At 36.9% G+C, this 13673-nt stretch overlaps 2 protein-coding genes across 2 annotated transcripts; both read right to left on the bottom strand.

Moving 5' to 3' along the window:
* Nucleotides 1-2631: 2631 nt before the first annotated feature.
* hoxa11a (homeobox A11a) lies at nucleotides 2632-5064 on the bottom strand. The gene is given in 3 exon segments (XM_056741515.1): nucleotides 2632-3674; nucleotides 4326-4817; nucleotides 4820-5064. Coding segments are annotated over 3 exon segments (849 nt in total). The 5' UTR covers nucleotides 4947-5064; the 3' UTR covers nucleotides 2632-3444.
* A 4623-nt stretch (nucleotides 5065-9687) lies between these two features.
* On the bottom strand, nucleotides 9688-12411 carry hoxa13a (homeobox A13a). Its single transcript, XM_056741475.1, has 2 exons — nucleotides 11695-12411; nucleotides 9688-11490 (listed from the first exon to the last, which is right to left on the bottom strand). Exons 1-2 carry the CDS (start codon nucleotides 12377-12379, stop codon nucleotides 11243-11245), a joined length of 933 nt encoding a protein of 310 aa, XP_056597453.1. The 5' UTR covers nucleotides 12380-12411; the 3' UTR covers nucleotides 9688-11242.
* Nucleotides 12412-13673: the final 1262 nt, after the last annotated feature.

Raw genomic sequence — 13673 nt, 5'->3', positions numbered from 1 at the left:
AACAAAGTTTATACATAACTAAATTCTACTTTTAATAAGGAATAATAGCAAATATTAGTAATAAGAAACGGCGAAGTATTTATTATTGTTAATTTATACGATGACGATTTATTACAACTACTACTACTACTAGGCCTAATACTAATAAAGTAGTAGTAGTGGTAGTAGTAGTAGTAATAATAATAATAATTAATACTGTATTATACGGTAGGACAGATATGCCTATTTGAAATCCATATCAGTAAGAAAACAAATATCGATGTAACAAAATTATCGATATGGTGTTATGCAAGAGATCAAGAGATCGTGGTCACATTACTGGATGGAACGATAAGTATTCCGGGCCTTACATAGAGAACGTAGGAAAGAATAATAGATGTCCCCTTTGTCAAGGTCTATCTGGAGCAATTCTTTTATCTTATAAGAGGGATTTTTAGGCCTTACCTCTAAGCAACAGCTACGATTAGAGCCTTAAGGAAAGGTGATATTTATGTCACGTTTCCAATTCATCATGTGTCAAATATATTATTATAATTTTCAACATAGAAATAAATATCGTGACGTGGACTTTATACCGAGATATTGTAGTGCGGTGAGCGTTTGTACAAACAAAGGAAACTTAAAATCTGTCCAAAGTGCTAAAACAGAGCTAAGAATGAAAGAAGGCATACTTTAGGGACTGCAAATTCATATAGCTATTTTATCCCTGATCAAATAACAACCTAACACACCCCTTTGATCATCCATTAGTTTCACATTTGTCAACTACAATTTTCTCTTTGTCTTTCAGCTGGCACGCTTATCGCCGTGTTGAAATATCGTATACCAAGCCCTTTGGTTACTATGTTTCTTTATCCCCAAGATCGAGTTCGCTGTAAACGGAACTCGAGAACAATAATCTGATATTTTATTGCTATCAGCGGAAGAGTTTATTTTGCACTGGAGACGAATAGTGCACGTGTACTGTAATACTATCCGCCTTTCAAGCCTTCATACCGTCATTGAATCTCTATTGCGGAAAGGCATGGTCTTGTTTCACAATTAAAAACACCATTTCAAATTACATCATTTGTCTCAACTAGAGTGAAAGTGGGCCTTTGGAGGCAGCTTTGTGACCGTTTCTTTGTGATCTTTACAGAAAGTTCCATCATTGCTGAAAGCTCGAGTGAAATATGTGCTCCATTTCTGAGACCAATAAATCGACGAGTAGAGCTGGCTATAAATTAGCTTGGCCATTTTTTTTGTAAAAAAAAATAATCTAATAAATTTTGCTCAACCATATCGCGGAAAACTCTACGTCTTTGCTTTATGCTTAATGGATTTCTTAATCGCAGGAGCACAGTTCATTTGCCATAAACTTTTTAATTCAGTGAGAAATACGCCCTCATATTTTACATCTCCATATTTCACATAATAAGCAAAGTTGACATTTGATATGTGTTCTGGAAGTAGACGGTTATGCCGGAATAAAATGTTTTAGTGACTTAATGAATCAAGTCCTATGGAAACACCTGCAGAGGATTTGGTATGTTTCAACAAGCCTTTCAGAGCATGAATCCGCTTTTACATTGGAAACGTTTTAAGAAAGCCTCGTTAAATTACCCATTCAAAGCCACTCTGAGTGGGAGCTGTCTCAGTTCAGTTTATTCCATATACAACTCTCAACTGTCAATATATTGCTTATGATACACAAACTTAGCTATTTGAGTGTTTGATTTGGCATTACCTCAAAACCATTTCAAAGCCATGTGGATGTGAGCATACTGTTCAGTGGATGATCCAAGACCATGACATTGATCCCACGAGTGCCTCCCAATGGACACCATTCGAAAGTACTCGTCGGACAGTCATGGCTGACCTTCAGTGCAGAAAAACAATGCACTGTTAATTTAGCAGAAGTACAGTTGACAAAATTAATACGAACAATGTCAATTGGACAGAAAACAGAAAAAAAAACTTTGACCACACCTTAAGATGTCTTCGCCTCAGTCCCCTTGAAATTGTAGCTAGCTACCTTGGTTCTTAGACAGTTTATGACACAAGACTGCAATTGTCCAAATGCTCCAGACACAGTGAGCTTTTTATGGCCGCGTTGCTTAAGCAACAAGGAGGATGTCTCCGTAATTAGGCGGATATTCCTTAGCGCCTCAAAGGATGCGCCATGCAGGCCTAGCCGCTCTGCTGCAAGCAATCATAAAGCTCAGTCTTTCTCCCCCTCTGTTCTACTTTCTTTCTATCTCCCTCTCACTTAGTTTACTGCTCTTAAATTGTCATATGTGAACGCTACGAGTACGCCCATAAACACTCGGATGATAACAACAAATAAGGTGACCACTGTGACAGTAAAAGTCAGGTAAAACATTTTTTCCCCGAGATAGTTGCTCTTTTGAAAGCTTTTAAGATAATAGCGATAAACATCGTATGAAACCACATAACATGCAAGGAACATTATATACATTGCAGATCAAAAAATGAGCTACAAACACTCTTTACAATTACCTCTTTGGATTATTTCATTTTTTAATATATACGTTTTGCATATGATCTTCTGATACAAGCAGACAAGCTTTTTTTTAATCCCCGCACAGTGTTTGTCACGTTTCTGTGCAGAGAGTAAGGTGGACAAAAATGTTCAGTGCGAAAAATATTTCTTTTTAGGATGAAAACAGACATAATGCAAGTAAACCAAGAGAAACACTTTAATACTTTTTTTTAAACACTTTACTAATTACCATGTGTGTTTATGTTTACCTATTGATTGGGATTCATGAGATTTGCATTTTTTTCGTTCAATCAACCTTCGTAAAATTGTTATCTCATGTAGCTCCCCGTTCACAGACTTTGCACAAAAAAAGAATGAAATTATCAGAATATGGTCAGTATAGGCTACAGATGACCATAATGTTTACACATTATTAGATTTAAGTGTTATTGCTTACCCAAGTCTTTCAATAATAATGCTGAAGGTAATTGTTGGAAAATCAATAAATAATTCGAAAACGGTGAGCATTCAAACCAACCTTCTCGCATGTTGTTCTTCTATTTGGTCACACCAAAGTCTTTAGCTCAAAACGTAAAAAGACACTACATTCCCCCAAGATTATCACACCACATAAAAAGTGTGTTACAAAGCATTTACTTGTTTAGACCCAAATGCTTTACACAGTTGTTCTCACTTTTTTGTTTGTAATCCACAACTGAAAACAGGGAAGCAATTCTTCGGTGAAATTGTTCGACCTCCCAAAAATACTTATTTGTGCGAAACGTATTTTGTACGTTAAACGAGCACAAAACAACCTTTACTGAAATCACTCTTCAAGTCGTTGCGAATGGTTCCTTATCACGAACTTGAAATTATCCGCTGGCGCTGATCATCAATATCATATCATTTGTGATATAATTAATGCCGCTCTTGTGTTTGTGTAGTTTTGACATTTTCTTGTCCTACATCAGCGGGTTTGTATAGTATTGCAATCGGTCTCGATTAAGCTTCTTTTCCTTCATGCGCCGGTTTTGGAACCAAATTTTCACTTGCCGATCGGTGAGATTAAGCATCCTTGAGATTTGAAGTCGTTTCTCTTTGTTGATGTACACACTGAAGAAGAATTCTCTTTCGAGCTCTCGGAGTTGAAATTTAGTATAGGGACATCTCTTCTTGCGAACCCTGGGTCCACCTGAGAGACAATTAACAAATAAAACCAATATTATAAGACTAGAAAATTCTTACGATGATAAGACTAGACAAATATTAGAGATATATTAATATTTTACAATATACCATTAAAAATGAATATTTCTATTTTAATATAAATAGTACAACAAATTAATATAAATACAATAAAATTATGAAAATATGTAGTGTTGTCAGTATAGCTATATGGCTGTAAACATTCTAATTTATTTTAGTACTAAAGTATTAGTACTTTTATATTGGATTGTGTATCAGACGCCTTGGCACATATATATTATAGCATTTGCTCTAGCACAAGCCTTTAAAATCTGGAAAGAAACGTTCATCATTTAACAGAGACACAGGATAAGCTTGTTATTAAGGCTGTTGCGAGCAGTAGGCTACTATGAAATCACCGCAGCCACTTAAATACGTTTTAAAGTTCAAGTTAAAAAATGCACACGCTCCGCGTTTTCATGGCCAATTTCAATTCCAAGCGCACGTGATTCCAACAGTTTATACGTATCCTAGGTTTTGTTGGGGAAATCTCAAGCCCTCCATAAACCTTATACGCTTATAAAACAGCATATAAAAAATTTAACAGGAGCGTGCAAGATTGCAAACTTTCTCGCACGCTCGCTGCGCTCATACATACTGTTCGCACCGCTGATCTTTTCCTCATTTTTGTTGCCAGAAGACGATTCGGGGCTGCTTGTCTCCTGTCGCTCCTTTCCTTCAGACTCCTGCTCCGGTGCGGGGATTACCGTTGCCTGCTTACTGGAGTGCTGTTTATCCCTCGCTGCATAGTCGCTGTTCGGCGCACTGTCCGAGCAGACATAGGCTGTGTCGAAAAACTGGTCAAATGCTTGAGGCAGCACCCCGTTTCTTCCACCACCGCCGTAGAAATTGGACACGGAGCTCGCATGCGATGTGTGGTAGTATGCAGATGAATTGTTCTTGGGGAATATCTCACCAACAGTCGTCGGTGGTGCTAAACACTCCCTGTGTACTATGTCCTCCGGCGGATAACACTGAGTCAATGGACCCCGGTGAGGCCATTTACTAGAAGCGTCAATAGCATAGTCCCGGAATGTAACCTCCCTGACATGCTGTACCTGAGGCAGGTTAGAAGAAAAAGAGTAGGGTACGGACGAGAAGACGGACTTTGGGATAGAAAAGAGGGCAGCGTGGAGAAATCAGCCCCCGGAACATAATACGTGCAGCTGGGCAGATACATGTTTGAGCCAACAGAAACCCTCTCGTCAAAATCCATCATTGTACCTGCGCAAATTCTAGCTTGGGCTAGCAAGACCTAAACGCAACGCCCACAACATAGCTCTCAGGAGCGCGTGCCTCTTACCCGAGTTGTAGTGGGATCCGTCAGGCAGAATTTGTGAGAGGTAAGATGACGTGGAAATACATTACGATCCATTCCGACCGAGGCCAAGGTCACGTGATCTAAAAAAGAAATTGACAGGTCGCTCTCTTCCTGTTTAACAACAATATCTACCAATTACAAACCCATGTGTACTGTAATGGTGGGCTACACTGTGCAACAAGATTTCGAAATACACTAATTTTCTTTACAAATAATTTGAATCAGATTTTTACAGGGCATGTTTGTTTTTATAGCCTGTTTTAAAATGACGAATAACATCAATGCGACCAGAAATTCATAGGCTACTTCAAAACATTAATAAATATATCTTTTTTCCATCAGTATTTTAGTCTAAAATAGGCTACGTATTTTTTATTGCTGCGGTATGACTCGCAGGAATCCGTGGAGTCATCTCAATCTCCACTTTCTGCTATTCCTGTTGTGTTCGAGCTATTCATTAAACCAAGATCTATTCATGTATGAGGAGAAGGAATTATATAGTAAGCCTATACGAGGACCACTTTGTGAGATAAAATATCGAGCTTTTAATGACAGTGAAAATTAAATCAAATGAAACATTGAAAATGAAAAATTATTTCCATTTTAAATATTTGCCATGTCCTTTTTAATATAGAGTTTAACATTTTTTGCTTCAGCTCCAACCCTGTTTATTTGACACAATAAATAAATCCAACCGTGGGTCTAAACCTGGATTAGGCCATACATGCCGAGGAACACGCACGGAGGTGAGTGACACGAGCCTCTCATAATTTTCGGTAATCTGATGTTTATATGAATTATTAGTGATTTTAAAGATTAGTGTTGTTAAAACAATATTAACTAAAGTTAATGATTGGGCCTTTCTCAGATATAGAAAAATAACAGAAACTGAATTCGGTGTCCTTGAGACCAGAGGCTCCACCTCATCGTCAATTTGACAAATTCTGTGCCTGGTCTTGGACAGATTTCAGCAGTAATTTGGCGACCGAGTACAACGGAAACGTGCGATAAAGAGTCAGGTGTAACTCCAATTTAATTTACGACATTATTCACTATAGGCCAACAGAACGAGGCTGATCAGATGAGTCAACAACACAGATGTGCCAGCATACTCCAGCCAAAGCCAGCACTTTATTCGTCTCAAGAAGTTCAGATTAAGGTAAGACTACTAAAAAGCAGAAATAATAACAAGAAAATAAAAAAAGGTTATATGGATGCAGAAATATAAACATTCGATCATCACAAATTACCTAAAATATTGCACCATTTCTAATAATTGTGTCTTAATGTCTCATTCTCATGTTTTTCTTTTAGTCTTTCCTCCATGATTTTATGTAAAGTTTGTTGTTGGGGACACATCCCCTCCCCCCTCTTTCAAAGTTACCGCACACACTTGGCTTTACGGTCGACTTCAAGTTCGGGGAGGGGGACGGGCTACCGCCCACCACGCAAGTCTGGAAAAAAAGGACGCCACGCAAGCCACTGTATGCCCCGGATGAAATTCCAGAATTGTCGCTTTCACGTCAAGTAACTTTCAAAGACTTTACAGGAAACTTCACTACAGGAAGATCAATATAAATATAACGTGACAACTACGGAAAAATCAGACAGTGGGCTTGGAACTTGGAATAAATAACAAATCAACATATCAAACATCTTATCACACACAGCACGAAAACACGTTCTCAGTGTAACAATACAGAAGAATATAGGCCCTATTGTGAAGTCATGTTTTGAATGCAGACTGCAGGGGGTATGGAACTTAAGGGAATGGCCGAGATATTTTAAGTCACTATTTGGAATCGTGTGGACACATTTGGACATGGGGGATCAGCATTATAGTAATGCAGATAAGCGCAATTACTAGAGATAAGTATTTTTAGTCAATTATAATAATAATACAAAATTACAGCACAAAAAAAACGTAATTAAAGACAATTTAAAGAAAGAAAAATGTTTATAAACCTTCTTATCTATTATTTAAAAATGATCGTTGGTGTCCTGATAGGCCTATATTAACCTTACATTATTATTAGTTGTATTTTTTATTAAGGCCATTGTTAAGACTTTAATTTCGACTTGTAATTGCTCCTAATTGTAGTCATTGAGAAGTAACATTAGTGCAAATGTTATTGGTTAAATTCTGGCACTTCCTTTCTTTCAAAATGTAGGCTATACTGTCTTTAATTGTTATGTAGCGTTTTGTACAGTTTAAAATTCTATTAGGTCTAAGCAATTCATCTGAAAAATTAAAATACACACTAATATTTTTACATTTTGTTATTAACGTGTCAAGAATTAATAATAAGCGAAAGTAATGAGATGAGATCTACAATTTGAATTATCAATTTGATAATAAAAAAATCTGCCACTTCGTTTCTTTCGAAATGTAGGCTCTTTAATAGTAATGTAACTTTTTGTACAGATTAGTTCTAAGCAAATATTCCAAACAATAAGAATATAGGCGAATATTTTAAATTTTTTGTTATAAATTTGACAACAAATAATACTAAAAGAAAGTAATAAAATGAGATATATAATTTCAATTAAACAATTTGAAGGAACAAAGAAATGGTATAGAGGAAAGCCGCAGGCACCTACTTTTGGGAAGTAATTCAAATAGCACAGCACAATTTTTACCATAGAACATTTTGTCTCTTTTCTTTCCTTAGAAAAATGTTGAAAAACATTTTCGAATAATCCCTTCTCTTTCTATTTACAATTTAAAGTAGGCCGTACGAATTTAAAAATAAAAAATACGCAGCACACTTAAATTTCCACGTCATAGCGAGCTAAGGAAGTAGCCCAAATATGTTTTAACTAATGAATTAACTAAACCAGACGTTCGCTTAAAACTTTCTATATGGCCTTGGCTTTCATTGTCTAGACGACCACCCCGAGCTTTAACCCTTACACCGACGCAAAGAAATGAAACCTGAGAGAGACCCGTGCCAGTTGTAGTAATTCTCCAATCTCTCTCAATTCACACAATGACTTTTGCTTAGAAATCTCCATATGTTTGAAACGTATAAACATGTAAGCATATGGTCAAAGTAAGTTATAAATGTTATGTAAAACGAATAATTAAATTGGGTAAAATCTCTAATAATTGCCGTACAAATTTTATTTGTACATATAAATAGTGCGATTTTCTGCATCTATGGTTTAAAAATGTTAAATATTTTACCCATCTAGGGTCCCATGACTGAATTTAGGCCATTTCCACGACATCGTTATTATATTAAAAGACAGTCAAAGTCTAATACGTCAGAAACGGGTTCTGAAAGACAAATCAAATTCAATCTATTTGAACAAACAAGGATTTGTTTAGTAGCTGGTACTGAGATCCATAAAATATAGTCTCGAATTTGCACTTCCAGCAAAACGAAAAGCAAACACGATCTTGTAGATGCTGTTTACTTTTTGTTCTGTAGATGGCGCCAGACACCACCGTTACTAATAAGCAAATGAGTTGTGGACTCTAGAAGACATTACGTGAACACAACAGAAACACACACACAGACGTGATACATTTATTTGTTTACATAAAAAGCAAACAGCTGCAAAATTAAATTATAATTAAAAGACCATTACTACATGTATGATGCATGCACTGCTTTATGATTTTGCAAGGAGAAGCGGTCTCCATTCGATGTTAAAATATTGCTTTTGTCAAAACTAAGGAAAAACTGTCAGATTTTTTACATTTTCATTATGTTTGTTTGTAGGCCTAATTTAGTTCTAATACACTACCGTTTTTATGGTAAGATTGGAACAATATAATCGACACAATTGTATACCTGCGACAAAAAAGGCCTATGCAAATTAACTTCATAAAATTAGTTTCTGTTTTATTTCGCTAATCAAAAGAGTAGCCTAACCATAAGTATCTGCAAATCCAAAAGTCTTTATTTTTTTAAAGTATGTTTCTCTGCGCGTGGTTTAACTTTTTTTGACAAAAAAAGGAAGAAATACAACAAATGCATTTTACCTCGCTAAACCATAACCTTTTTTGCAAATAATATATATATATAGATATATTCAAACAGTTCTTAAAAAAACACAAAAGAAAACCAAACTTCAGTATATAACAGAATTAAGATTTCGTGTAAAAAGGTTTTGTTTAAATTGTAATTTGAGATAACAATTCCATTGACACTACACGTCGATAAATTTAAGTATAATCTTATAAAGCGTTTGATCTAAAAGGGTATGGTTAAATGTTTGAAAGTATTATTGATAACAAAAATATGATTGTGCCAACATGTGAATGTCTTTATTACAAAACATTTTTTTTTATTTAAAAACGTTTTTAACATGGATGACTTGGACCAAATGTGAATCAACTCATAATGTAATTGTGAGATCAGCAGCACAAAAGTTTGACATTTATTTTATTTATTCATTATTGTACAATAATCAATTTCACTATGATATAGATATTAGAAATACTGTCAATATTAAAAAGCCTATATCAAGATTGTTTTTTACAAAATGTTCTTTATGTCGGACGATTTTTTAGCAACCAATAGTTAACATAAATGACTTTAGTTGGGTTTTCACAGGCAGGGCCACGAATAATTTAGCAATGCAGCAAACATGGAACTCTTTCAATCATTTTTTAAAAGTATCCCAAGGTGAGGCCTCAAAAAGTTGATTTAATGCCAAGATAACATTTTTAAAAAACTTCAGGCAAAGGGTGAATACACTGAAATTATTCAATAAAACGTAAATTGTAATTGTAAATGTAGCCAACATTTTAAGTCACCACACAATTCCGACACGTGTGTTATTCAATAGTTTTGATGAGTTTACAATTATTCTAAACTGTGGAAAAAACCGTTGACATGAAACAAATAAGTGACGCTTATATTTTGAATGGCTGTGTATGTCAAAAAAAAAACGAGATTAGAAACGTTATTACTTTATGTCGCTGTCAATTTCTAAAAGCAAAAATAATCTTAATCTCAGAACTAAATACATTTATTTTGTATAATTTGGACGATGTATTTCAGTTTATCAGTCTTTAACTTCAATGATACAATCAATGTTCAATCGTCTACAACAATGGCAGTTACAAAAACTACTAAAATGTTTAAGAAAAAGCATGTTTTACGTTTATTAAAACTTTTCTCTAAAACAGGTAGGCCTAAACTTGAATTTGGTGGTACTAAATTAGGACAAGCAACTGTGTAGACAAGTAGCCTACAGCTGGAACTGTTCGTGGTTGTGCACGACCAAGATCATCTACTTCCACTTACAAACGTCCAACGGAAGATGGCGCCATTGTTCTACCGTTCTCGCCATTATCTTGCCCACGGCTCAAAGCACATACAATGTATTATTTCTTGTTACATTCTAAAGACATAAAGAGATATCACAGATTGAATACTAATATATTTGGTAATGCAGTCCATAAAAACACTTTACGCACCATCCCATCCAACAAATCACTTTCTTTTTGAACATCTGACGTTTACAAAAATTGTGACCGATGTGTTTAAATCAAATTTATGTTCGAGAATTTTTATTTGTAGTTTTTTTGTGATTTTTCGATGTCGTCTAGTGTGGTAAAATATGTAATATATATATAACGTCTTCTTGCATTGTTTTCTTATCAATGTTTTATTAGGACGGATTTTTGAGAAACACAAATACAACGACAAAACACAAAGCTATTCCAACACACAGTAATTTTATAGTGTAGGCCTAGCCTATTTGGCAGTGAAATAACCACACATTAATATGATAAACATCTGGGTCCATACCTCATATTATCCAGCATGAGGCGAAGAAAAAAGATATTTTAATTACATTTCAAATAGACTGACACTGGACGTCATTGAAGACTGAATCGACTCAAACCATGCTAATAGAGTTACAGGGGCGTAAATTCAAAATTATTTTTGAACATAGATATTGCTCGAGAAGTAAATAATCACAACACAACAGGTATATGTCGGCCTCTTTTGTCCTGAGTTGGGAATATGGCCATACAGTTTTCGCCAACACCTGGTGCGGCGTCAAAATGACGCACCGCGTCACCATTCAACCCTGTCCGATCCAAAGTGTATTCAGAGCAGTAGTCCAGGAGAAACAAATATTCGTCTAATAAACGTCTATTGTTTCATAACTCTGAAACACATATTTGAGTGTGTGGGCGATCGTTGTCCCCTAATTTATCCAGAGTCAAGCTAACTGCTGGTTTTTAATTTATTGACGACCTTTTTCTCCTTTACCCGTCGGTTCTGGAACCAGATAGTAACCTGTCGTTCAGACAGATTGGTCTGAGTGGATATCCGTCTGCGTTTATCTTTGGTGATGAACTTGTTGGTGCCATATTCGCGTTCAAGTTCCTTTAGCTGAACCTTTGTGTATGGAACGCGTTTCTTTCTCCCACGTCGATAAGAGCTGCCGTCTGATCCTCCATGAGATACTGTTTCTGATGAGAAAACATTTAGTAAATATGTTCAAATGTGTGGAATTTGGAAAACAAGGAACTTGTTTCCAATAATGGTTGGCGCAGGGTACACACTGATGTTACGATAAAAGAGAAATTTATTATATTGTAAATGTGTTTTGCTATGCGTATTAATAAATTATTTAAATAAAATCTATTTAATATTACAAAATCTGTTGTCTTTACCTGGTACAGACGACTTCCATAGATGTCCCGTCTGTGGCTGTTCTTTGGTGCAGTAGACCTGTCCGTTCCAGCTACTCGCCGTGATAGCCCAAGGTTGGTAACTCTCCATAGGTAATAGGGTCTCGTGCCGCTGCTCTGCAGGCCCGCTCATTGCCTGGACCACAGGGACATCCAGGTAACTTGAAACTGGCTGGTAAGGGTTCGAGGCGTAGCTTGAATAGAAGGCAAACTCTTTGGCGCGCGAGGTGGTGTAATCTTCGCCTGTCGAAGCGGACGTGTCCATGAATTTTTCCCCATACGGCGAGGCAGACGCGGGGGACTGGGCACATGTTTTAACACCGCCACCGGCCCCGTGATGGTGTGACATTCGGCAAGGGTAATATCCTCCGCCACCGAAATACCCGTAGGAGAGTGAAGCGCTTGCCGATCCCTGAACGGCTGAACAGGGGCTGCATTGCTTGCCAGGCTCACCCGCTCCTGCTGCAGCTACTTCGCTAGACGGATACGCAGCGCTGGGCGCAAGAGAGCCAGGATGAGCCATCAAATTCCTGCAAGGACTCGGAGAGAAGTTGCCCCCCGTGAACCCGTCCATGTTTTTTCCAGATTCGTCCAGACCACCGCCGTTATCATAGAGAAACATGATCGGATCAATCCAGCGCGGGCGAAGTATAAGTGACGTTGTCATAGCCCGTCGGACATGGAGACTTGTGGCTCTTTTTTGAAAAGCCCTGAGACTGAAAAGAGAAGACAGTCGATTCTGCGAGAGTCAAGCGACTCTGACGCACCCCGTGCATATCTAGATGCACGACTCCATTGGCTTAAAACTGGTCATGTGATATGCAAAAGCGAACGATAATCAGTTCAAGTGCTAGCAATTAAATGGAGCACAAATGCTTTGAGATGACTATGACTATCTATCAAAGATCTTTATACGTTTAAAGAAGCCTTAAAGGGATGCGTGAGTAGAGAAGGAACATGATGAATGCGTTCCATGCTGTTGTACTCCAAATAATTTCCTCTTTTTCCAGTTTATTGAAAGTCTTGTTTATTATGTCTAAAAGGTGACATTATTGCTGTTATGCAACAGTACTACAGCTAATAAAAATAATACATTTCATGATTTTGTATGTGTACTGCATATTAATTATTTCACTTCATCTTTAAAAAAAACACAAAATCTTTGTTATAACCAAGTTTCTGCCGTTGTGAATTTTCGGTGGCCCTATATACTTAACATGAAAGGCTACATGCTGCTTCAACTGTAGACCTATGATTTCAAAGATATTGTTTTTCTTGTAATCTGACACCCTAAATATTGTTTAGAATATATTATGCTGTTTTTGTGTTCAATATAACAGCTTAATGATGGGCGTATGTATCAATTTACGTCATCCAAAAGAAACTAATGATCACTCCCTTAATATTGGACTAGCTTTTGCCTCGTCAAAAATGTGCTTTATTCTTCAAACAAAAAATTATGAGGATTCCACGGCTATGGATGCACTGTGCACGCATGCTGCTATATCGAACGAGGATAGACATTTCGATGCCGAAAACGGGTAGTAAGTACTGGCAGCAAAAGAAAAGGTCCATTTTTTAAACGTGGCCTGTTCTCCTGCTGCGGCGGCTTCCGTTTTGTTTACAAGATGCGGAGACAGAGAACACCCCCTGTATACGTCTTTGCATTTTACGTGCATGGGCTGACGTGTCTGCAGGCCAAGGTCAAGTTGAAAGTTGCCGTCTGGCCGCGACGCTGTGCCTGTTGGCCTATTCAGATTTTGATGGTCAGCCTAAAGGGTTTACAAAGGAGAAGAGTCGAATGGTGAGAAATCTGTGATGAATGAGATGCCTCAAAGCTTTTTACTTTTTAAGAATTTAACTGGCCATGCCACTTTGTATTCTAAATGTTAGCAAATCTGTAATGAACGAATGTACAATTTCACACGCTTTTCCTTTGATTCTGAACAAATAGACGTAGA

This window comes from Triplophysa dalaica, chromosome 25, assembly GCF_015846415.1.
Source record: "Triplophysa dalaica isolate WHDGS20190420 chromosome 25, ASM1584641v1, whole genome shotgun sequence".
Taxonomy (NCBI): domain Eukaryota; kingdom Metazoa; phylum Chordata; class Actinopteri; order Cypriniformes; family Nemacheilidae; genus Triplophysa; species Triplophysa dalaica.
Note: the sequence above shows the minus strand (reverse complement) of the source record. Positions and strands in the feature narration are given on the sequence as shown.

Bases quoted from the DNA above. Each gene is read 5' to 3' on its own strand.
- hoxa13a (XM_056741475.1), bottom strand. From the start codon at position 12,379: ATGACAACGTCACTTATACTTCGCCCGCGCTGGATTGATCCGATCATG. The intron at 11,491-11,694 runs GTAAAGACAACA...TTTTCTCATCAG, and splicing joins ATGGAAGTCGTCTGTACCAG to AAACAGTATCTCATGGAGGA.